Here is a 25048-nt window from a genome sequence, read left to right as displayed (position 1 = left end):
CCGCTCGAGGAGCGCAGCGAGTAACACGGTCTCCTCGGGCGTACTGCGCCTGCGCCGAGCCCTCCCGCACCTGCGCAGACCTGGCCGCCCCGCCCCCCTCGCCTCAGCCCGGACATAACGGTCCGCGCGCGGCGCTCCGGGCCGGAAGTGGAGGGGAACCGTCGCCGGGCGCGCCCGGCCTCGCCCCACGCCCGGCAGTCCCCGCCGCTGCTGCCGCCCTCGGCTGCCGCCGAGGCCTCCCGCAGCCGCCATGTCCGCCAGCGCTGTGTACGTGCTGGACCTGAAGGGCAAGGTACTGAGCGCTCCCCACCCAGCCTCCCCGCTGCCGAGTAACCGGCGGGGGCCTCGCCCTGTTAGGTAAACGACCCGTGGACCCCACCCAGGCGGTAGGCGAGGCGGCCGGGCGGCCTCACCCGAGGGGCCCCCACCCAGCAGGGCGGGGGTCTCCAGTCCGCGAGGCTGGGTGGCGAGGTGGGCTGCAGCCCCGCCGTTGCCAGGTAACGGGCGACGCCGCCCCTCCCCTGCACCCCACCCACCCCACCCCCGCGTGCCCGCTGGCGATTCGGGCCGCGGTCTCGGGCCTCCGTGGCGGGGAGCGCGGGCCGCAGCCGGCCCCCAGCGTGGGAGGGGTGGGTGGACGGCGCGACCCCTGGCCGGAGGGGGCGGGGCGGGGGGACAGCGTGCGCTCGCGGTCCCGCCTTCTCCCGGGCGCCGCCGCCCCGTGGGAACCGCTGACGTCATCGTGACACTGAGTGAGGTTGGGGTTAGGTGGCGTGGGCGGTGGATAGAGTGGGGAAACCGAGGCACGGAGCGGGCCGGCGATTGCAGGGGGCGCAGCCGCCGGGAGGGGCAGGTGTCCTGGGTCCTGGGTTCGGTGCCCGCCTGCGTCCACGCAGAGCCTGGGACCGCGCTGGGGCCCCGCTACGCGCCTGGCAGGCCCGGGTCCCGTGCTCTGTGACCAGCTGCAGCCGCCGCCAGGCGCCCTTCCTCTGGGCATCTGGGGGAGCCAACCAGACGATCGCTGTGTCTGTCTCTTTCTCTGCCTTGCAGACAAAACCAGAAAAAGTTTATTCGGGTGCAAAAAAAATGGTTTTAATCGGTGCATAGTTTTGGTTTTTTTTTTTTCCTCATAAACTTTTCGCTCGTGTGCTTGGATTTCGGGGGGAAAATTGCCTCCAATTTTATTTATTTATTTATTTGAAAGGCAGAGTTACAGAGAGAGAGAGAAAGGTCTTCCATCCACTGGTTCACTCCCCAGATGGCCACAATGGCCGGAGCTGCGCCAATCTGAAGCCAGGAGCTTCTTCCGGGTCTCCCACGCAGGTGCAGGGGCCCAAGGACTTGGGCCATCCTCCGCTGCTTTCCCAGGCCACAGCAGAGAGCTGGATGGGAAGAGGAGCAGCCGGGACTAGAACCAGCGCCCCTATGGGATGGCAGTGCTGCAGGTGGCGGTTTTACCCACTCCACCATTGCGCCGGCCCCAGCCCCGATTCCACTGCCCGTGACCTCTGAGAAGCCCCCTCATCAGGGCGGCAGGGGCTTCCCTGGGGGAGAGGCCAGGTGTGACCAGACCCAGGCATGTCTCCCAGGGGCATGTGAGAGCAGCGCCAGCCGGGCGGGCCGCCTCCCCACGTGGGAGCGAGAACTGGGAGAGGCGCTGGTGCCACCTGAGCCCGGGAGCAGGTGAGCGCGGCCGCCCCTTCCTGCTCCACCCGGCGCCCTCCCCAAGTCCCTGGCCCTCTGCTTGCCTTGGAAGCCACCCAAGAGCTCACGAGGCCGCATAGGGCTTCCGAGCCCGCCAGACCCGGGAAGCGGGAAAGACAGCTTTCCCGAGGCTGCCCGGCTCCTTCCGCCAACGTGTCGGAGCCTCTCGCACGATCCCAGCCCATGGCCGGGCACAAGGTGGCCACGGTGCTGCCTCTGGCCGCGGCTGTGCACAATGCCCGAGGAAGCTCAGGCCCCGTGGGGGCTCAGCTCTGCGACCCTGGGTGGGGGGAGCACGGGGGTGGGGGAGGGCTTCCCTCTCTGTGCCTCGCCTTTCCCTCCCCGGAGGCTTTGACTGGGCTGTCGTGGTGGAGTCAGGACACCACCGGCCCCACGGGCCCAGGACAGGGCCTGGCAGTGCGGCTGGGGAAGGGGGAGGCGGGTGCCCCAGTGGGCTGGACGAGGTGACCAGGTGGCAGGTGGAAAGGAGGCGTCTGGTGGGCCACAGGGCGGGACGCAGCCGGGACGCCCCGTATCAGAGGTTTCGAAAGCCTGCCTCCTGCACAGAAGTGTTCGCTCAGAAGTAAGGCATGAGCGCCTTGAGCAATCCGTGCCGGCCGCGGGCGCTCCGTGGGCGGGCAGAAGCTCTCCCCGGCACCTGTCCACCTCTGGCCCAGCGCCCCTTCCCGCCTCTTCTGCTTCTCGCCCATTGACTGTTGGGTTCCTAGGGGGTGGGGCCCAGTCGTGTCTCCCCACAGTGCCCCTGTCTCCAGGCCCACGTCCAGACAGCTTATCTGGAGAGCTACTGGCCTCCAGGGTGCCGGGTGGTCCCGGCCATGCCCAGACTTGCTGTCCCTTCCGTGTCCACACTGGAGCCCCGGTGTTACTCTGGACTTCTCCCCACCCGCATGGCCGCTGCACAGATGTCGCCTGGGCACCCGCCATGGGCCAGGCTGTCCTGGGTGCTGGGGCACAGCTGTGAGAGACCCCGGACTGGTCGCTGTTCTCAGGGAACCTCAGATGACTGAGGACACAGATGCATGTATAGCCTGGCAGAGGGGACAGGCAGGCAGGACTTCCTGGAGGAGGTGCCGTCTGAGCTCCAAAGTAAGCAGTGAGAAGGCCCTGAGGGGAACAGTGGGGTCACTTTGAGACTAGCCAAGGGGCCGCACTGGCTGGGCTGGCATGAGCCAGAGGAGTAGATGGAGGGTGGAAGCCGGGCTGGGAAGTTCTGGTGGGCCAAGAGGCCGACCTTGGTTTGACCTCGGGCGGGGGGTGAGTGGCAGTTTATACCAGAGGGAGACCTGGTAAAGAGGCGCCCTCCACACTTGGCGGGGAAGCACCTGTGGGGGCTGCACGTGCCAGTGCCAGGGGACGGCTGGCACCCAATGACCCGCCCTCCACCTCTGGCCACAGCCCCGGCCCCAACCCCGCTGGTTCCCCGTTCCTGAGTGTAGGAGCCCTGTGCGGCCTGGTCACTGCTGTGGCTGCAGGCCCAGGGCACGCGTCTACTGACAGTGGACGCCTGAGAGACCCGGATGCACGTGGCAGCATCAGGCCCTGCTCTGCCTGTCCCTCGGGCATTCTGGAGGCCTGGGGCCGTCCCTGGGGAGGAAGGAGGGGCGGGTTGTGAGGTGTCACGTATGCACAGCTCACAGCAGTGATTCCAAGTGTGGGACTTGATGAGTGCGCTCGTGTGCCTGTGTGTGTGTCTGTGTGCGCGCACACCCGGGAGGCCATGACCACACCTTCCTCCACCCCGCCTCCCACCCTGTGACCAGCCAGCCCCATGGCCAGGCCGCCCCTGGTGTGTGTGTCGCCATCATGTGGGCTGCGCTCTGTCTGGTAAGGTTTGTTTTATTTGAAAGGCAGATTGACAGAGCGAGAGTGCTTCCGTCTGCTGGTTCACTCCCCAATGGCCACAATAGCCACGTGGCTCCCTCTGTCCCTCTGTTCGTCCTCTGTGCCTGGACCTTGTCACTCATGGTGCTGTGGCCGCCGCTGGGGTGCAGCGGGTTCAGCCCATGTCAGAGTGAGCGTCCGAGCCCCAGCTGCTCCGCCTCCCATGCAGCGCCCTGCTGGTGCACCCGGGAAGGCAGCGCAAGACGGCCGAGAGCTCGGGCCCCTGCACTCACGGGTGAGCCCCGGAAAAGGCCCCTGGCCTCAGCCTGGCCCAGCTCCGGCTGTGTGGCCGTTTGGCTGGAAAATCTGTCTGTCTCTCCCTCTGTCATTCCACCTTTCAAATCAGTAAAATAAGTCTTAAAGAAGTTGTCTGGAGAGGGGGCGGTGTGCATGAGTTCTGTGTGAACACTGCTGTGTCCTGGGAGGGCCTCGCTGTAGCATGAGAGTCTGGTGGCCGTGGGTTCCTGGCGCCGGGTCCCTGTGGACACGGAGGGCCGGCTGGAGGCGCACCTGCTCCTGGCCCCGGAGCCTGCTGTGCTGCATGGCCGTGGCCCGTCTCTCCAGCCCCTGTCGTCTCCATCGGGGGTGTTTCCCAGCTAACACCGCTGTGAGCCTGGGCTCAGAGGCAGCCCCTCGGGCGGATACCTTGAGAGGGGGCACAGCTGGGGATCCACGTGGTGGCTCCAGCGTTGGTAGTGGCTGTCCCACTTCCCGTTGCCGTCAGCGGAGGGCGGCAGGGCCGTGGGTGCTGGGAAGGCCCCTCCCACCCGAGCTCTCACCCTGGTGCCGTGGGCAGGGCTCTGAGGAGGCAGCCAAGCCCCCCCGGGTGTCTCTGGGGGAGTCAGCCCTGGCCCCTGTGCCCCTGCCGCAGGTGCTCATCTGTCGCAACTACCGTGGCGATGTGGACATGTCCGAGGTGGAGCACTTCATGCCCATCCTGATGGAGAAGGAGGAGGAGGGGATGCTGTCGCCCATCCTGGCCCACGGCGGCGTCCGCTTCATGTGGATCAAGCACAACAACCTCTACTGTATCCCTCCGCCGGGCGCCGGCTGGAGGGGCAGGAGTGGACGTGCCGGGGTGGAGGGGGCGGCGGGGGGGCGGCCTGGGCCGTGCGTGCCGGGAGAGGGAGCAGATCTCCCGCACGCCCTGCCGTCCTGCGAGGGGATTGGCCCAGCCGGGGGTCCCACTGGCCGCCCGCAGCTTTGGGGACATCATGGGGAGGGCCGCGGGGTTCCGTTGGTTCTGTGCACACGACATGCAGGGGACAGCTCTGCATGGGGGCACACGAGGCCTCGCCAGTGCAGGTGTGGGTGACGGACCGGGGCCTCCCCTGGAGCTTTTGGGAAAGACGGACTCCAGGCCCCACCCTGGCCGCCCTGCCGGCCTCCGCGCTCTGGTAGTGTGAGAAGGGTGGTCCCACCCTCGTCCAGCTCCCCGTGGGTTGTGGGTCTGTGTCACCTGTTTGGGGACAGCTCTGAAGAGCAACGCAGGTGGCCTGGGAGTGGAGTGGGTGGCCGCCCTCCGCAGCCGCCCTGGTCTACATCACGCTAATGACAGCCAGGTAATTGTGTCTTTAACAACTGTGGTGTGAGCTCAGCAGGGCCCTTGGGCCAGTCTGGACCTGTGGGCAGCTGGGGAGATGGGCGGGGCCCCTCCCAGGTGGGCGGACCTGCTCTCGATCCCTGCCACGGTTTCCAACGCCAAGGCCAGCTTGCCTTTGGCTGGGCCGGCGGCACTTCCTGGGCCCCTGAGCTGTGCCAGGGCAAAGCAGGAAGTGGGTTGGGTGCAGCCCCCGCCTGTCTCCCCCCTTCCTCCCAGAGTTCACCGCTTGGCATGTGAGCCAGGCGCACAGGTGTGGCGTGAACAGGCCACTTGGGACGTGACGTGTGGGCCTGCGGGTGAGGGCCTGGACTCCTCTGGTGGCTGCAGGCCCCTTAGGGAAAGGGGCAGGAGGCGTGCTGCAGGGGCTGGCTCCCCCGGCTGGGGTGACTGTGCCAGGCCCCTTATATGTTTCTCCCTGGGGAATCCACGCCTGGATACCCATTAGACAGGAGGGAAAATGGAGGTTTTGTTAAAAAGGTTTGCTGCCAGGGCCAAGGCTTGGATTTCCAAAGCCAGCAGGGGCTGGAGGCAGAACCGGCCGGGGCCGCTTTCCACAGAGCCTGGCTGGGGAGCCCTAGGGGGACGTTGGAGGGACGGCGCTGCTCGTGTGGAGTCCCGCTCTCTGCTCCTGGGAGGAGTCACACACCCATCCTCCCAGGGCGGCCCCTCACCCAGCAGTGTTCCAGGGTCACTGGGTGCCCCCTGGGGCCAGGGCCGTGCCTGGCTGGTCCCTGCTGTGTCCCGGGCCTCACTCAGACCAGGCTAGCCTGACACGGGCCAAGGGCATGGCGGGGCTGCCGGAGGCTCTGAGCCCGGGGGAGGGGGGTGGGGGGGGCGTGGGAGTGGGGTCGGGGCATTGTTCTCAGGGTCTCTGGAGGCTCCTTAACTGCCACACAGTGGTCGCCACCTCCAAGAAGAACGCGTGCGTGTCACTGGTCTTCTCCTTCCTCTACAAGGTGGTGCAGGTGAGTCCCCGCGGGGCTGCTCCCTGCTGGCCACCCTGGCTGCAGTGTCCCCGGGAGGGGTGGGGTCTATAGTCCTCATCCCTCTGCAGCCTTAGAGAGGGGCGGAGTGTGGATGGGAGAGGGCGGGGCTCAGGGCGAGGGTGTGTCCGCACCAGCTGTGGGGTGGGGTGACCAGTCCCACAGACAGTGGGTTGGCAGTGCTGCCCTCAGGCTGATGCAGGGCAGAGAGGCGGGGCAGCAGGTGCAAAGGCCCTGGGACAGGACTCTGTGTGGGTGCTGTGCTCAGGCAGCGTCGAGAGGCTCTGTGCCTGGGAGCAGGGCTGGACCCCACGGCTGTGGCTGCTGAGCGAGGGAGGCAGTGGAAGGCAGCAAGGAGAGGAACCTGGGGCCGTGAGGGTGAAGCCAGCGGGGTGCCGTCCCTCAGCCCCTCAGCCGGTGCCGCCCGTGCAGAGGCCTGGACCGGGAGGGGGCGGTACTCAGCGTGCAGCTGAGCGGTGGCCTCGGCCTCAGAGCTGTGCTGCTGTCCCAGGTCTCCGCACAGAGATCCAGGTGGTCAGAGCCCTGTCCCTCCTCCCTGCCCTGCCCCTCTCACTGTCCATTCAGAGGGGAGCCGCGTCTGTGTACAGCTGCTGAGCGGCTTTCAGAGTGCACAGAAAATGTGTGATGAAAGAACTGGGGCCGGTGCCGAGCCGCAGTGGGTACGGCCACTACCTGCATCCCATGTGAACGCAGGTTCGAGTCCCGGCTGCTCCACTTCCGACCCAGCTCCCTGCTGAAGCCCCTGGGAAAGCAGCACATAGTCCTGGGAACCCTGCCGCCCATGCAGGAGGCCTGGATGCAGAGCTCCTGGCTCCTGGCTTCGGCCTGGCTCAGCCCAAACCATTGCAGCCACTGGGGGAGTGAACCAGCCGATGGAAGACCTCGCCGTCTCTAAGTCTGCCTTTCAAATAAACTTTAAAAAAAAATTTAAAAACACAGGAAAAAACTATGCAGGGATTTCAAAGACCTCTTGTACCCAAATGAACCTATTTTTAATTCCATTTTAATTTTTAAAATTATTAATTTGAGAGGCAGAACTCCCATGCAGTGGTTCAGTCCCCCAGATGTCCACAGTGGCCAGGACTGGGCCAGAACCAGAACCAGGAGCTCTAAGGAGGCCCAGATAGCTGAGTCCGCTGCCTCCCGGGGTCTGCCTTAGCCACACCCTGGAATCAGGAGCCAGAGCCGGGAATCAAAGCAGTGTTGGATCTGGGTGGCTTAATTCCTGGGCAGACCGGGCAGTCCTGGTTCTGTTTCTGCCACGAACTTTTTCAAATACCTCCTGGTAGCCTGGCAGCTCGGGGTGGGGCTGGAGGAGATGCTGAGGAGGGGCCACAGGCCTGGCGCTGTCTGGCAGAGGAGAGTGATTGGGCTTTGGACCGGGCCTCTGAGGACCTCCTGCCCACGTGTCCCAGCCCAGGGCCCCGGCTCGGCCCCAGGCCTGGGAGGCGGGCAGGGCCGAGGGACCGGCGCTCACCCGCTGTCCTCGGTTGCCGGCCGCCACTGCAGGTGTTCTCCGAGTACTTCAAGGAGCTGGAGGAGGAGAGCATCCGGGACAACTTCGTCATCATCTACGAGCTGCTGGATGAGCTCATGGACTTCGGCTACCCCCAGACCACCGACAGCAAGATCCTGCAGGAGTGAGTGGGTGGGACCACGGAGGGTGGGGGGTACGATGGGAGAAGCTCCACCTCCACCCCGGGCTTGGGATCCGTTTCTCGCCCAGCACTGCTGGATAACGTGAGGCTTTTGCTGTCGGCCGCGTGCAGTCACCGGAGCCCTCGCTCTAGGGGTCCCTGCCTCTGCTTCCACTGCCGCAAGTCCCCATGTCCCTGCTTTGGAATCCTGTGTGTCAGACGAGGACTGGTGTGCGCCAAGCCTCTCTGGGAGCCAGGCCCACGGGCAGCTCGTGGGGTTCCCTCATTCATAGGGGCAGGCACCGCCACTCCCTAGCCGGAGGCTGCTTGTCCCGGGGCCTCTGCAACCCAGGGTCATCTGCCAGTCAGATCCCCCTGCCCCTCACTGGGGCTCAGACACGTGCCCCCTGCTGACCCTGAGCCCGTGGCCCCACAGGTACATCACGCAGGAAGGCCACAAGCTGGAAACGGGGGCCCCGCGGCCCCCCGCCACTGTCACCAACGCAGTGTCCTGGCGGTCAGAGGGCATCAAGTACCGGAAGAACGAGGTCTTCCTGGACGTCATCGAGTCCGTCAACCTCCTGGTAGGCGTCCGTCCGTCCTTGTGTCTGTCTGTCCATCTTTTGAGAGTGTCCTCTTCTCCATGATGGCAACAAAGAAAAGCATAATGGTGCAGCCGGCGAAGCCCTGGGGGCCGGGGGGGGTGTGCGTTCCCCTGTGCAGCAGATCAGCCCCTGGTGGGCCGGCAGCTGGTTTCAGCGTCTCCCACCAGCACTGAGCGCCAGTGCGCGTGTCGCCGCGTGGTCGCTCCCTGTTCCCCATCTGTTCCCACAAAGCCCGGTCACGGGATGGCCCTCCCTCACAGCTTGTTTTCTGTTTTGTGCGCGGTTAGGTTTCTCTTTCTTTTATTTTACATTTTATTTATTCACTTGAGAGGTAGAATTACAGACAGTGGGAGAGAGAGAGAGAGAGGTCTTCCATCCGCTGGTTCATTCCCCAAATGACTGCAATGGCTGGAGCTGTGCTGATCAGGAGCCAGGAGCTCCATCCCGGGTCTCCCACACAGGTGCAGGGGCCCAAGAACTTGGGCCATCTTCTGCTGCTTTCCCAGGCCATAGCAGAGAGCTGGATCGGAAGAGGAGCAGCTGGGATTCGAACTGGCGCCCAGATGGAATGCCAGCGCCACAGGTGGAGGCTTAGCCCGCTATGCCACGGCGCCAGCCCCTGCCTTTGTTTCCCTTCTGAATCTCAGTACTCATGCAGACATATGTGCTGATTCCCCAGACCTGGACATAGAACCTCCACATGTGGCCCTCCACTGCCCCCTTGTGGTCCACCACCTGCCCCCACCCCCTCCCCACCCCACCTCCCCACACCCACAGATGTGTCCGCCCTGGTTTTGTCATGGATGAGATTGGTGTATGAATGGAGTCCCCCAGCCCCAGGCCTCTGAGACTGACCCGGGCTGTCCGGTGTCCCAGAGTGGGTTTCTAACTTTTGGCCGCCCCCGGGTGGGTGGGGGTGGCAGCGTGTAGGGTTGTGTAGCATCTGCCTGTGCCCAGGTTCGGGTGTGGACACGTTTGCCCCTGTCTGGGGAGCGGGAAGGTGGGGTCCCATCCATTCCTCCTGCATGACTCTGCTTTTTGGCCATCCCCATGGGTCCACCGTGGTATCTCAGCACCGTCTTAGTTGGCACTTTGCTCGTGGCTTGTGGCGTGGGACGCCTTTGGGTGCGTTTTTTGTCTAAGTGGAGTTGGCTGTAAGAGCTCTGTGCCCTGCAGCTGCACGTCCTGCTGGTGAGATGCCTGCTCGTCTGCCCTGAGCAGCGACCTCAGGCCCTGCTGAGAACTCATTGTCAAGGTCAAGGTCACAGACTTTCCCTAACAGCTATACATTCAGCTCTGTAATCAGTTTTGAGTTATCGTATGTGAGGGCTGAGATTCTGTCCAGGTTCCTGCGCTGCACGGGAAATCATTCTGTGGTTGCTCCAGCTCCAGGTTCTGAGAAGGCTGCACGTTCCCCACTGGATCGCTTTTGGACTTTTGTCCAAAAAGCAAATTGGCCGCACTTCTGTGGACCTCTTTCTGGCTTGTTCGGTTCCATTAATGTGTGTATCTGCTCCCCCAGCGACAGGTCGCATCTGGGTTTGAGTCTGGAAAATCAGATAGTACACTTCTTCCAATGTTTTTCTTTAACAAAATTACTTTAACTATTCTAATTTCGTTATGTACAATTTTAAGATTAGCTCATGTATATTTCTAGTAATTTAATCCTGCTTGATTTTCTTTTTTAAGACTTATTTATTTATTTGAAAGAGAGAAGAGGCAGAGAGAGATCTCAAGAGAGAGTGAGGTCTTCCTTCCGCTGATTCACTCCCCAGTTGGCCACAACAGCTGGAGCTGTGCTGATCCAAAGCCAGGAGCCAGGAGCTCCATCCAGGTCTCCCACACGGGTGCAGGGACTAGAACCAGCGCCCATATGGGACGCAGGCACTGGAGACCGCAGCTTTACCAGCTGTGCCACAGCGCTGGCCCCCTGCTGAATTTTGATTGGTATTGCGTACACGTCTGTAGATCAGTTTGGTGAACTTTGGCATTTCCATCGTGTTAGGTTTCCCAGTCCGAGACCCTGTCAGTCTGTGGCGGGGAGGTGTGTACATGGCTGTAGACGGCCATGTGCTACGTCAGCATTTGGGTGAGTGACCGCATGTATGACAGTGGTCCCAGGAGAACCTACAGCCTGGGCAGAGCTCGCTGTCTCAGTTTCTGTGCTGGTCACACAGTAACAGAGTCGCCCTGTACGCGTGCTGTCAGGTTTATGCCGGAACTCTTTCCATTTCTGAAGCTGTTGTCAGTTGTATATTCTTAATTTTCATTCTCCAGTTGGACGTCACGAGGGTATAGAGATGTGACTGCTCTCTGTATGTTGACCTGTAGCCTTGCTAAACTCACTCATCCGAGGGGTGTTTTGTTGTTATTTTAGATTTATTCCCCTGGGGGCCGACGTTGTGGTGTAGCAGGTTAACTTCTGCCTGCAGTGCCAGCATCCTGTACAGGCGCTGGTTTGAGACCCTGCTGCTCGATTTCCTATCCACTTCCCTGCTCACTGCCTGGGAAAGCAGCAGAGAATAGTTCAAGTGCTTGGACCCCTTCCCCATGTGGGAGACCCAGAAGAAGCTCCTGGCTTCAGCCTGGCCCAGTCCCAGCCATTGTGGCCATTTGGGGAGTGAACTAGCCAATGGAAGATCTCGCTCCCTCTTCTCTCTCCCCCTCTCCCCCTCTCCCCTTCTCCCTCTCTCTCCCTTTCCTCTTCTCCCCCCTCCTCCTCTCACCCCTCCCCCTTCCCTCTTTGTAACTCTGCCTTTCAAATAAATAAACACTTGCTCGTTTATTTGAAAGGCAGAGTTGGAGAGTGGGAAGCTGGTGGTCACGTCGGGTGTCTTCCTGCACTGTCGATGTGGATGCCGCCGATGGTTTTCCCTGCCCCACGCTCCTGGAACGGCCCTGGCTGGTCTCGGTTTCCTCTTCTTCCCCTGCGTCCCTGGGCCTCAGACCATCCCAGCGTCCACGCCAGGGCTGACGTCTCGGGGCCGTGTTCCGAAATGTTCGCAGCTCTTGGTGTGCTGAGTGGTTTTGGATTGCATGCGGGCTGTCGGCAGGTGACCTATGATAAGATTCTAGGTTTCGTTTACAACGTAAGGGAAGTGTTGATGCCCTCGTTTTAGCCAGCAGGACCGCCACGTCCAGCGCCCAGCCCGTGGGCCATAGAATCATTTGCATGTTCAAGGCCTGCATGCCAGACGCGTGCTGCCGGGGCTCCGTCTGGGGCCTGGGATCTTAGGTCCCCTCACGGGTCTCTGTGTGGCCTGAGGAGGTGGGTTCCTGGGCCCCTGGCCCTCTGTTCCCTACTGGGGACTCCCTGGGTCCTGTGGTCGGAAGCCGGGGACAGATCCCCATCCCTCCCACGTGTCTCACGTGAGTGCCCTGCTCCCGAGTATCAGAAACCCACACTGCGGCCCCGCAGCCCAGCTGGAGGCTCCCCTGCTCCACCTCGCTCTCTCCCACCTGGCCGCTCTCACTCTCTCCCACCTGCCCCCCACCCTCTCTCCGCCTGAGATCTGGCTCAGCACCTGCTGTCGGGCGACCCTGTGGGTTCAGCCAGTCCCGACAGGTGTGGCACCCGGGCCACCTGCTGGCCCTGGTCGGGACTTCTGGAGAGCTAAGCCTCCAGCTGTGGGACCGGCACTTCAAGCAGAGCTGCCTGCTCTGTGACAGTGGCTGCAGTAGCTGTGATCTTGCCCAGGGTGCCCTGGGGGAGTGACTTGGAGAGAGCAGAATGTGGCTCCGCTGGGAGGGCCGAGCTCCTCCACACCCTGGCTGGCACCAGGGCAGGTATGGGGACGCCGCCTTCCAGGTCTGACTGCAGAGCCCGTGGCCGCGTCAACATTGCCTCCAGATCGCAATCAGCTGGACGGGGCAGGGTGCTGGAGCAGCCGGGCCCTTGGCAAACATCTCAGCAGCGCCCACCCTGGCCGGCTGGGGGCACTTGGGGTGCCACCTCAGCGCAGGCCACAGCCCCGAGTGCTGCCATGGGGCTGGCATCAGCGCCTTCCTGGGCCTGCCCGCAGCCGCAGGAGGCAGCTCCCAGAGGAGGGCAGTGAGGGGCCGGCGGGGCCGGGTGGCACACAGGTCCCTGACAGCGCGGCAGGTGCGATCCCAAGGCGCCCGGTCCTGGAGCCCAGGTGGGCCAGTCGCTGCTTCCCGGGGGGACACAGCAGCCAGCAGCCTGCCCCTTGCTGGAGGGGAAGACAGAGCCCAAGCCCCACGAGCACCGAGAGACGGAGGGCAGAGCCTGTCTCTGCAGGGCGCTCTCAGGGCTGTCGCCTGGCATCGCGGGGCGGGCGCCCCTTTGTCACGTGGTGCCTTCAGATCCTTGCGGCAGGCACTGGACCCCTGCTGCCTCGGCTCGGCTGGGCTCCAGGGTCAGCCCATGCCCTGCGCGTGTTCTAGTGTCCATGGGTCAGAGTCCTTCGGGGGGGGGGGGGCGGCCACAGTCCCTGCTGTGAAGGCTAGGGGAGGGGTGAGCCGGGGACTCTGAGCGGGGTGTGGGTCTGAGGAGGGCGTGGCCTGGCCTGGCCTGAGCTGGGCTACCGGGAGGGGGCTGGGCAGGGAGGTGAGAACCTTGTGGAGCACAGGATGAGCTGAGGTCCCCCCACCCCGCGCCCCCCAGGTGAGCGCCAACGGCAACGTGCTGCGCAGCGAGATCGTGGGCTCCATCAAGATGCGCGTCTTCCTCTCGGGCATGCCCGAGCTGCGCCTCGGCCTCAACGACAAGGTCCTCTTCGACAACACGGGCCGTGAGTAGCCGGCCCGCGAGGGTGCGGGTCCCGGCGCCGTCTTGTTCCCATCCCTCGGGGCTCGGCTTCTGCTCTCACCTGGGGCTCTGGGTCCAGGCTGGGTGAGGGCCACACACAGGGGTTCCCGTTCTTGCAGGCTGGCCGGTGCTCCCAGGGTGGGGCAGGGGACGCAGGGGCTCAGAGCCCCTGGGGTGGTGCAGGCCTTCTCCAGACTGCAGCAGTGGGGGCGGGGCCCGGCCGTGCCCAGGCCTGCCTAGCAGCTCTGCCTGCTCTGGGCCGAGCAGAGCCTGACCCATATTGCCTTATGTGGGGTGCAAAGCTGAGATAGGACCCAGGCGCCAGTGGGTGGTGGGGCGCAGGCCCTTGGGGATCCCCACGCTTCACCCCAGCCAGGCTGAGAGTCAGCAGACACGTCCCAAGCAGCTCCCCTGTCTGGGTCCTGGGCTGCCTGCTGGAGCCTCTGTGTGAGCTGGGCCGCCATGGGGAAGGAGGCTTGGAACCCGCGTCTCCCGCTCTCTGCAGCTCGGGACACTCTCACTGGGGCGGCCTAGGCCACAGGAGCCCACACACAGGGCACGCACAAACACACACACAGTACACACACACACATACCCGTCCCCCGCAGGACACTCTCGCAGGGGCGACCTGGGCCACAGGAGCCCACACACAGGGCACGCACACACACAGTACACACACGTACATACCCGTCCCCTGCAGGACGCTCTCGCAGGGGCGGCCTGGGCCACAGGAGCCCACACACAGGGCACGTGCACACACACACAGTACACACACGCACATAGCACACACACATACCCGTCCCCCGCAGGACGCTCTCGCAGGGGCGGCCTGGGCCACAGGAGCCCACACACAGGGCACGTGCACACACACACAGTACACACACGCACATAGCACACACACATACCCGTCCCCCACAGGACGCTCTCACAGGGGCGGCCTGGGCCACAGGAGCCCACACACAGGGCACGCACACACACAGTACACACACGTACATACCCGTCCCCTGCAGGACGCTCTCGCAGGGGCGGCCTGGGCCACAGGAGCCCACACACAGGGCACGTGCACACACACACAGTACACACACGCACATAGCACACACACATACCCGTCCCCCGCAGGACGCTCTCGCAGGGGCGGCCTGGGCCACAGGAGCCCACACACAGGGCACGCACACACACGCACACAGTACACACACATACCCGTCCCCCGCAGGACGCTCTCACAGGGGCGGCCTGGGCCACAGGAGCCCACACACAGGGCACACACACACAGTACACACACGCACATAGCACACACACATACCCGTCCCCCGCAGGACGTTCTCACAGGGGCGGCCTGGGCCACAGGAGCCCACACACAGGGCACGTGCACACACACACAGTACACACACACAGTACACACACACATACCCGTCCCCTGCAGGACGCTCTCACAGGGGCGGCCTGGGCCACAGGAGCCCACACACAGGGCACGCACACACACAGTACACACACGCACATACCCGTCCCCTGCAGGACGCTCTCGCAGGGGCGGCCTGGGCCACAGGAGCCCACACACAGGGCACGCGCACACACACACAGTACACACACGCACATAGCACACACACATACCCGTCCCCCGCAGGACGCTCTCGCAGGGGCGGCCTGGGCCACAGGAGCCCACACACAGGGCACACACACGCACACAGTACACACACACACATAGCACACACACATACCCGTCCCCCGCAGGACGCTCTCACAGGGGCGGCCTGGGCCACAGGAGCCCACACACAGGGCACGCGCACACACGCACACAGTACACACACACAGTACACACACGCACATACCCGTCCCCTGCAGGACGCTCTCGCAGGGGCGGCCTGGGCCACAGGAGCCCACACACAGGGCACGCACACACACACAGTACACACACACATAGCACACACACATACCCGTCCCCTGCAGGACGCTCTCGCAGGGGCGGCCTGGGCCACAGGAGCCCACACACAGGGCACACACACGCACACAGTACACACACACACATAGCACACACACATACCCGTCCCCCGCAGGACGCTCTCACAGGGGCGGCCTGGGCCACAGGAGCCCACACACAGGGCACGCGCACACACGCACACAGTACACACACGCACATAGCACACACACATACCCATCCCCCGCAGGACGCTCTCGCAGGGGCGGCCTGGGCCACAGGAGCCCACACACAAGGCACACACACGCACACAGTACACACACACATAGCACACACACATACCCGTCCCCCGCAGGACGCTCTCACAGGGGCGGCCTGGGCCACAGGAGCCCACACACAGGGCACGCGCACACACACACAGTACACACACGCACATAGCACACACACATACCCGTCCCCCGCAGGACGCTCTCACAGGGGCGGCCTGGGCCACAGGAGCCCACACACAGGGCACACACACACAGTACACACACGTACATAGCACACGCACATACCCGTCCCCTGCAGGACGCTCTCGCAGGGGCAGCCTGGGCCACAGGAGCCCACACACAGGGCACGCACACACACACAGTACACACACGCACATAGCACACACACATACCCGTCCCCCGCAGGACGCTCTCACAGGGGCGGCCTGGGCCACAGGAGCCCACACACAGGGCACACACACACAGTACACACACGCACATAGCACACACATACCCGTCCCCCGCAGGACGCTCTCGCAGGGGCGGCCTGGGCCACAGGAGCCCACACACAGGGCACACACACACAGTACACACACGCACATAGCACACACATACCCGTCCCCCGCAGGACGCTCTCGCAGGGGCGGCCAGGGCCACAGGAGCCCACACACAGGGCACGCGCACACACACAGTACACACACGCACATAGCACACACACATACCCGTCCCCCGCAGGACGCTCTCGCAGGGGCGGCCTGGGCCACAGGAGCCCACACACAGGGCACGCACACAGCACCCACACACACACAGTGTGCACACCCACAGCACACACACAGTGTGCACACACATACCCCATCCCCCGTCCCCTGCAGGCGGCAAGAGCAAGTCGGTGGAGCTGGAGGACGTGAAGTTCCACCAGTGTGTGCGGCTCTCGCGCTTCGAGAACGACCGCACCATCTCCTTCATCCCGCCTGACGGCGAGTTCGAGCTCATGTCCTACCGGCTCAACACACACGTGAGGGCACCTTCCCCGAGGCCCCCGGCCCCGCGCCCCACGTCCCCTCCGCGGAGCGGGCCTGCGTGTGGGCGACCAGCCGCGAGCCCGGCCCGCTCTCCCTGCAGGTCAAGCCCTTGATCTGGATCGAGTCCGTGATCGAGAAGCATTCCCACAGCCGCATCGAGTACATGATCAAGGTCAGGGGCTGGGGCCGCCTCCCCAGGGCCCAGACGCGGGGGTCCGGGCACCGAGGGGACAGGCCGCCCAGCTCCTCCCTGCCTGCGAGGGCTGCGGCCAGGCACCCAGGAAGGCTTCCTGGAGGTGCTGCCCACACCGAGTAGAGCTCCCCTGGCCCCAGTGACCGTGTGCAGCCCGGGAGATGGGGATGAGAGCCTCAGGAGGGTGCCAGCTGACTGAAGGGAGGCGTGGGGGGAGGTGGGAGCTGTGTCTGGGGAAGCTGGCTGGGGAGGGGGCTCCCCTGAGCCAGAGTCAGGGCATGCGCAGTGGGAGCGGAGCTGGCCTGTCTCACTCTCACCCACGGCCCGCAGGCCAAGAGCCAGTTCAAGCGGCGGTCCACGGCCAACAACGTGGAGATCCACATTCCCGTGCCCAACGACGCAGACTCGCCCAAGTTCAAGACGACCGTGGGGAGCGTCAAGTGGGTGCCCGAGAACAGCGAGATCGTGTGGTCCATCAAGTCCTTCCCCGTGAGTGCCCCGGGAGGTGTGACTTCCCGTCCTCTCCCCTCTCTGCTGCTGTGGGGGGCATGGGGACGGTCCCAGGGAGTGGGGGAAGCTGGGACCACAGTAGTTGTCGTGCCGTGTTCATACCTTTCCCTCAGACCACAGCGGGGCCAGGTGAGCGGAAGTGCAGGAGACCAGAGCCCACCCCCCCACGTGCCTTTGTCTCTGTGTTTCCTGCCGCCTGGCCATGACCCAGGGTAGAGGGTAGAGCCCAGTACGTATTCTCTATCTCCTCGCGAGAGCGCTTTCCCTCGGGCTGTGGGCAGTGGTCTCGGCCGTCAGTTTAGGGGCAGAATTTTCCAGGGTGAATGACGTGCTGTGTGCCCTCCTCCTGTCCCTGTGTGCATGTGTGTGTGTGTGTGTAAATGAAAACCCGGTGGAAGAGGAAAGGAAAATCACAGAGGGTAGTTCCTGGCCCTCAGAAGCAGAGGGAGCCCCTGTGTACCAGGTCGCTCCCCGGCTCTCAGAGGCTGGGGTTTGGATTGTCCCGCTGGCTGGAAGCACCGTCCTGGAAACGGCGAGTTGTTGGGGTCTTGGCCCCGGCTGCTGCCGCACGGTCAGCTGTGTCTGGTGCGTGTGGCCCCCAGCAGCCCCCAGTGGCCCTGCTGTCAGGATGGAAGCGGCCCCCGGTCTACAGAGCACCACATAGCTGATGCGTCTCACACTTGGAATGGCTTCAGCCCCGGGGCTTCATCAGGCTGTGGCCCCGCCGTGAGGCAGGGAGCAGCTGCTACCTCCTCCTCCCTTCGGTTTCTCCACACTGCCTGTAAGGTGGGGTTTGATGGTGTTTGAGAGACAGAGAGAGCTCCAGTCCACGGGCTCGTTCCCCCGAGTGTGCCGCAGCGGCCGGGCTGGGCCAGACCGAAGCCCGGAGCCAGAAGTGCAGTGCCGGCCTCTGTCGTGCGTGGCAGGAGCCCAGTGCCTTGGAGCTCTCACCGCCGCCTCCAGGTCACGCCTTTCAGCACAGGAGTGGAGGGTGTATCCAGGCCACACAAGGCCAAGAAATTGCTTGGCCTTGGCCTTGGCCTGCCCAGGCTTCGGCAGGTGGAACTGAAAAGTCAGCAAGGCGAAGGCAGGCTGATTGTGGAGTTGGTGGTCTCATCCGGCCTCCAGAGGGCCCAGCCCTGCATAGCAGGACGCTGGAGCGGGGGTGGAGCTGAGCCCTGGATCCGGCACTCTGGTCTGGGTGGAGGCGGCGTGGACCACTGCCCCTCGCATCCCCCTTCTCCACCCCTTCCTCGGTGTGGCTCTCGTCCCCCACAGTCGTGCCGTGCTGACAGCCTGTGCCCTGACGGTGACACCCGAGCGCCTGGGACATGGGCTCGCTGGGTGCCGACAGCACGCATCCGAGCTGTTCCTGGGTTGTGCCGGCTCCTCTGGGTGGGGCTTGCGCCGCCACCCCCAGCGCCCCCAGCAGAGCTGCGCTCTCTGCCATTGTAAGCTGCGCTTCTCTCATTATCCACAAGATGAGGGAGTTGCATTTCTGTGTGTGGAGATGGCACTGCCTCGCGCTCACGTCCCTGTGAACTGTGGTCTCTGCTGCTTCGTTTCCCAGGCGCGCTCTGTTTGGGCACCGTGGGCACTTGCTCAGACACGGGCCGCGTGTGGCTTCCTGGCTGCTGCTCTCTGCTGCGTAACTTTGCCTCGTCGTGGGCGCTGACTGACGCAGTCTCCTGCTCAGGCTTTTTTTTTTTTTTTTTTTTTTTTAAGATTTATTTATTTTACTTGAAGTCACAGTTACACAGAGAAGGAGAGGCAGAGAGAGAGAGAGAGCGAGCGAGCGATCTTCCATCCGCTGGTTCACTCCCCAGATAGCCACAATGGCCACAGCTGAGCTGATCTGAAGCCAGGAGCCAGGAGCTTCTTCCAAGTCTCCCATGTGGGTGCAGGGGCCCAGGCACTTGGGCCATCTTCTAATACGTTCCCAGGCCATAGCAGACAGCTGGGTTGGAAGTGGAGCAGCCGGAACTCTAACCAACGCCCATATGGGATGCTGGCACTGCAGGCGGAAGCTTTACCCGCTGTGCCACAGCACCAGCCCCAGGCTTTTCCTTTTTGTGTGTCTGCATTTCTGTTTAAGTTGGATGCATTATTTGAAAGGCAGAGTGACAGAGAGGGACAGAGAGCTCTCCCGTCCAGTGGTTCACTCCCCTAGTTGGCCACACCAGCCGGGGGTGGGCTAGACTGAAGCCAGCAGGCCGGGACTCCATCCACGTCGCCCACACGAACGCAAGCACTTGAGCCCTCTGCCGCTGCTTTCCCAGGTGCGTTAGCAGGGAGCAGCCGGGACTTGAACCAGTGCTCTGATACGGGATGTGAGTGTCGCAGTGGCAGTCACTGAGCCTGGACTGTCTGTCATTTTTGAAAAGGCCTCTGTGAGGTTGGCGCGGTGACTCAGTGGTTACACCGGGCCTGTGGCACCGGCCTCCCCTACCAGAGTGCCCGTTTAAGTCCTGGCTTTGCTGCTTCTGATCCAGCTCTCTGCTGTGGCCTGGGAAAGCAGTGGAAGATGGTCCAAGTGCTTGGGCCCCTGCACCCGCGTGGGAGAGCCGGACACGGAGCACCAGGCTCCTGGCTGCAGCCTGGCCCAGCGCTGGCTGTTGCAGCCATCTGGGAGTGAACCAGCAGATGGAAGATATTCTCTCTTATTCATTCATTCTCATATTCTCTCTCTCTCTCTCTCTCTCTCTCTCTCTCATGTGTGTGTGTGTGTGTGTGTGTGGGTCTTCTCTCTAACCCTGCCTTTCAAATACATTAATTAGTATTAAAAAAAGCTTTAACAAATAACAAAGGCTTCTCCATCACCTGTCCTGGGGACTCCACCTCTGCTCCTGGAAGCCTCCAGGGGGCGCTCTTCCCCTTTTGTTTCACCCTTAGCAAGGCCGGTGTGGCCAGCAGGGCGGGGCGCAGACCCTGTTTCCCTGTCTCCCAAGCTCGCTTACTAGAGAGCCCCCCCAGCCAGCGGTTGCCAAGCCTGTTTGTCAGACCAGCCCTTCCCCAGCCTCCTCTGTCTCTGCACTTCCTCTTGCCTGGCCACCCATGCGGCAAGCTGGAGGGTTATTCCGGGCTGCACACCTGCTGGGTAGGGCCCGCCCCTGCCCCGCCCCACCCCCACTCTGCTCTTCCCTGTTCTCCAACTCCTTGCTCACTTCACTTCGCTCGGGAACCGCAGAATCCAAGCATCTGCTCAGGACGTGTAAGGCAGCTGGGGAGAATTCCCACAGCGTGGCGACGCTCCGCTGTCCCGTCTGGTGGCCCGTCCTCGTCCCCACTCTTGTGCCTTCTGAGAGCTCCCACGCTGACCTCATAGCGTTAACACAGGCCTGCCCGTAGCGTGCAAAAACAGCGTGCCAGTGAGGCGCGAACAACTCCCGGGAGTCTTCCAGGAGGGAGCCCCTCCCACCCTAAGCCTGCGACCACAGAATGCCTGTCCCCTGTCGCGGTTAGGGGCAGGTCTTGTTCAGATGGTTTTCTCAGCCCCGCATTTTGGGAGTCGGGTCCCCCCTCCGTTTTACCTTCCTACGGGTCATGAACGCGTGTGCACCAGTATCTTGGCGCCTGCCTGCCTTTTGTTGGGATGGTTTCCTTTCGGTTCCGTCTTAGTGTTTGTGAGAGGCAGTGTTCTCTCCCTCTCCCCTTCCTGGGCGTCTCCTGGCTTCCGGCTACTCGTGGTTGTGGCCGTGGCCGTGGCCAAGGGGAGAGCAGCCTCCCGGTCGTCGGGCCTGCCAGGGCCGCCCACCCAAGCGGGCCCTGGCTGCTTCCCTGTGCCTTCGGCGTAGGTGGGTGATGAGCTTGACCACGCGCCTGTTCTGTGTCTGTCGACAGTCACGGGATTTCTCTATGAGTGGGTTGGATCTCAATGAGCTCCATGCGACCGTGGCGTGTTTTCTTTTTAATGCTTTGCTGAATGGAGTTGCTAGCGTTGCGCAATTTCAGGACCTTGGCCTGGTGTTTGTGACGGGGCTTGTGGATTTGGCACAGTCTCCAGCAGGTTTGGGGTCAGTGTTGTCCCGCTCCCTAAGAGCGCTGTCTCCCCTCTCCGCGCCGTGGAGCCGTTTAAGTGGACTTGAGATCGTCTGCTCGTACAGGTTGGGAGAAGTCGGCCGCGCCCCCGACTGTGTCTGCTGCTCTCTTGCTGTAGAAATTGGGTCAACGAGAGCTTCCATGTTCGTGGGGGTGGGGGAGGAGCCACTTAGGGGGGCAGTGAGTTCGCCCTATCCGAGAGACGCACACCCTGGGAGGCAGTGCAGGTGGCTCAGGTGTCGGAGGGAGACCCCGGGGGAGGTCGTGGATCCTGGCGTTGGCCTGGCCCAGTCCCGCTTCTTGCATGTGGACCCTGAGCCCACAGATGGGAGCCCTGTGTCCCTTTCTCGCGGCCTGTCGGAGCGGAATGTTCTCCCCTGTTGGAGTCAGTCTGGGTCACTTCCATCCTAATCAGATTTTCAAACGAGTCTACATAAAAGGTTACACAAAGCAGCCCTTTTTCCTTTAAGACAACTGTGAGTTTTTCCTTTATGATTTCTCATTGTGTGTGCCTTGATAAGAGTACCTAGGGCTTCGTCTGCTTAGTTTTTTCCAGATTTCCTTTTTAATGAATTTGTTGTACCGGATACTATTTTTATGCTCTGTCTTTTTATTTATTTATTTATTTATTTATTTATTTGACAGGAAGAATTATAGGCAGTGAGAGGGGGAGACAGAGAGAAAGGTCTTCTGTTCGTTGGTTCACTCCCCAAAAGGCTGCCCCAGCCGGCGCGCCTATCCGAAGGCAGGAGCCAGGTGCTTCCTCCTGGTCTCCCATGCGGGTGCAGGGCCCAGGCACTCGGGCCATCCTCCACTGCCCTCCCAGGCCATAGGAGAGAGCTGGCCTGGAAGAGGGCAACCGGGACAGAATCCGGCGCCCACATGTGATGCCAGTGCCGCAGGCCGAGGATTAGCCAAGTGAGCCACGGCGCCCGCCCCATGGTCAGTCTTTGAATTTCTCCCTCCTTGCTTTGTTCTGATCCTAGCTTTCCGAGTCGCTAGCTCTCAGCTTTGTGCTGGCCTAGGCACTCACACCACAGCTCCTCCTCCGAGCCCTGCCTTAGCCGCATTGACCCCCAGGTGCTGACGGGCGGGCAGTCCTTGGCCATGTGATTTTCCAGGGCGCAGTCCGCTGGAGAGGTTCTGCTCCTTGAGTTCCTAGCTGGAGGGCCTTCACGCTGGCGTCAGAGCGTTACTTGGGTGAGCTGCAGGAGGAGGTCAGCCACGTGCGTTCCCGTGGGCACCCGGGAAGACGAGCCGGGTTGCTTGGTGCGTGGATACTCAGCCCCGCTGTGTCTCCCTGCAGCGGCGTGGCTGTGGCCGCAGCCCTGTCCTGTTCTGTCGGCCTCTAGCCTCTCTGTTCTCCTCCTGTAGCCTCTCTCCCTCTGAGCCAGCCTCAACAGCTCAGGATGTGACCCACGGGGCGCGCGCGGCCTCCCGCGCCCCACAGGCCTGTGCCCTGCTCTTCCTGCCTGAGTCTAGCGGGCACGCGGAGACCCGGTCCGCCAGCGTCCCCACTCTCGCCCTGGCCCCGGTGGCGGAGGGCAGAGACTGACCCCTCGCCCCAGCCCTGGGAAGGGAGTGGGAGCCCAGCTGGGGAGCCCTTGCGCTGCCTGAACTCGGGGGGACGGTGCCCGCCCTGCTGGACCTCAGCCAGAGCCCTGGGAACCAGAGGCCCTAGTGGCCCGGATGTGGCCCGAGCTCAGATGCCGCCTGCCCAGAGCAAGACTGGGCGCTAGGGACAGCCAGGCTGAGCCCTGCTGCTCCTCGTGGCCAGGAGAGGTCGGGGCCCCAGGCCTTCCTGGCCCTGCTCTGGCCCCCAGTTTACCCTTGGAGGACGTGGGCTACCCCAGCCATCCACAGGGACTCCTGGCTTTTGTTCCTCCCCGTTGATATCCTTCACGTGTAATGCCCGAGCCCAGGTCATGGATAAGGGGTTGGAGGTGCCCTGGCCGGGCGCCTGCGTCTGTCTGGGTGAGTGAGGGCCTCCTGACCTCCCCCAGTCCTTGCCTCCAAGTCCATTAGCGCAGGAATGTGGGGAGTGTGGCCGTTCAGTCTCCAGCACGTGAACTTTGGGGCTACGTTTGAAGCACAGTAGGCTGTCCACCGGGACCTGTGGCCCGAGCTGGTGGCGCCCTCGCCCGCTCTGCCTTCCCGAAGCCACTCTGCCTGGTTTTCCTCCCTGGCAGCCGCCCCTCCCCTCCCCCAAGCTTGTGAGCCTCTCGCCCCTTCGGTTTCGCGCTGGCCCCCTGAGCTGCAGGTCTGGGACCCCTGGCAGCAGGTGTGGTGCGCTCGGCTCGGAGGGGCGGCATGCTCGGGGAGCCAGGGACGGGGTGACAGCAGCCCACCCAGGCCTGCTTCAGGGGCGGCTGCTGACCAGGCTGGGGTCAGGCCCCGCCTCACGCGCGTTCCCGTGCCCACTCCCCAGGGCGGCAAGGAGTACCTGATGCGGGCCCACTTCGGGCTGCCCAGCGTGGAGGCCGAGGACAAGGAGGGCAAGCCCCCAATCAGCGTCAAGTTTGAGATCCCCTATTTCACTACCTCCGGCATCCAGGTATGCGGGGCCCACAGGCCGACGCCACGGCCAGCTCGGGGGCAGGGCAGAGCAGGTGTCCCACGGCCTGTCCAGGACTCCCCGGAGCCTCTGGGCTCTGCCTTCCACGGTGGCCGCACGCACCTTTCCCGCTTCCCCAGGGGTCGCCTTGTGCCGCGTGCTGTAGTAGCAGGCGGCGCCTCCGCCCCCCAGCCTGCCCCCCCCAGCAGCCCTGGCAAGGCAGGGCCCAGGGGAGGGAACGAGGGGGTGGGCGTGAGCCTGCTCAGGGCTGCTGCCTGTGCCCAGGTGCGCTACCTGAAGATCATCGAGAAGAGCGGCTACCAGGCCCTGCCCTGGGTGCGGTACATCACCCAGAACGGAGGTGAGTGGGGCCGCCCGGGGATGCGGGGTGGGGGGGCAGGCGGCGGTGGGGGGAGTGAGGGGGTGGTGATGGCCGCCTCCCTCCTCCTCCTAGATTACCAGCTCCGGACCCAGTGAGGACACAGCTGCCAAGCCCACCGCCGAGGAGTGCGCTGGCTCCCTGGACTCCGGGCTCCCCCGGCTGCGTGAGGGGCTGCGCTGTCCAGCGCCTGCCGGCTCTGCCCGGGAGCTGGGCGGGGGCCCTCCCCCTCGTGCCATCCCGGCGCCGGGCTCCTCCCCGTCGGGCATGGCGGCCTCGCCCTGGCCGTGCGGCCACCTTGTTGAACCTCGTGCGCCTGCGGGCGTCCCGGGCGTTTGCCTTCAGTTGCCAACGCCGTGCCCGCGGGCCTCAGCGGGGGCGGGGCGCTCGCTCCTCCCGGGCCGCGCCACGGGACCTGACCCCCAGCCAGATCAGTGTTCCCCACGGGAGGTGGGGCCCAGCGAGGGACACTGGCCTCAGCCTTCCCGCCAAGGGTCCGGGGTGGGGGCCCGCGCCGTCCGCGGCTGTGCCTGGCCCCCGCCCCTCCCCCAGTGTGTGTTGGTGTCATGGTTCCAGTAAATTCCCTCTGAGCGCACTGGCTGCCTCTGTCCCGTGCGGTGCCGCCAGCTCCTCCCCGGGGGACCCTCCTCCTGCCCCCGCGACCCCCAGCTGGCCAATGGTCCCCGGGGGCTGCGGAGAAGCGCCCCGGCTCGCAGCCCACGGCCCTGCAGTCAGGTTGGCTGCCGTGGTTCTTGGTGTCACGGCCACAGCCGCTGGTGGGGGCGGGGGGGCACACAGCAGAGATGGGACCTCGCCTCCCCCTGTGCGCGCTCCCACCCCCGCGGCTCCCTGGGCCTACTGCTGCCCCTCTGCGGCACACAAAACCGTCGGCCCCGTGCAGGCGCCGGGGCATCTGTCGGGGTGGGGGCTGGCGCACGCCACCGTGGGGCTGAGGACCCCGGGGTG

At 63.8% G+C, this 25048-nt stretch overlaps 1 protein-coding gene across 1 annotated transcript; it reads left to right on the top strand.

Moving 5' to 3' along the window:
- The first annotated feature begins 161 nt into the window (after positions 1-161).
- Positions 162-24668, top strand: AP1M1 (adaptor related protein complex 1 subunit mu 1). Its single transcript, XM_062179556.1, has 12 exons — positions 162-292; positions 4478-4634; positions 6107-6174; positions 7723-7853; positions 8287-8434; positions 13080-13206; positions 16259-16401; positions 16509-16580; positions 16932-17090; positions 23578-23703; positions 23989-24064; positions 24158-24668. Exons 1-12 carry the CDS (start codon positions 251-253, stop codon positions 24178-24180), a joined length of 1272 nt encoding a protein of 423 aa, XP_062035540.1. The 5' UTR covers positions 162-250; the 3' UTR covers positions 24181-24668.
- The last annotated feature ends 380 nt before the right edge of the window (positions 24669-25048 follow it).

Source organism: Lepus europaeus, chromosome 20 (genome assembly GCF_033115175.1).
Source record: "Lepus europaeus isolate LE1 chromosome 20, mLepTim1.pri, whole genome shotgun sequence".
In the NCBI taxonomy this organism is placed as follows: Eukaryota; Metazoa; Chordata; class Mammalia; order Lagomorpha; family Leporidae; genus Lepus; species Lepus europaeus.
Note: the sequence above shows the minus strand (reverse complement) of the source record. Positions and strands in the feature narration are given on the sequence as shown.

What these genes read in the sequence shown, in the direction of transcription:
- AP1M1 (XM_062179556.1), top strand. Translation starts at nt 251, where the DNA reads ATGTCCGCCAGCGCTGTGTACGTGCTGGACCTGAAGGGCAAG. An exon ending in CAAGCACAACAACCTCTACT is followed by an intron (nt 4,635 to 6,106) that starts GTATCCCTCCGC and finishes ACTGCCACACAG; the next exon opens with TGGTCGCCACCTCCAAGAAG. An exon ending in TCCTCTACAAGGTGGTGCAG is followed by an intron (nt 6,175 to 7,722) that starts GTGAGTCCCCGC and finishes CCGCCACTGCAG; the next exon opens with GTGTTCTCCGAGTACTTCAA.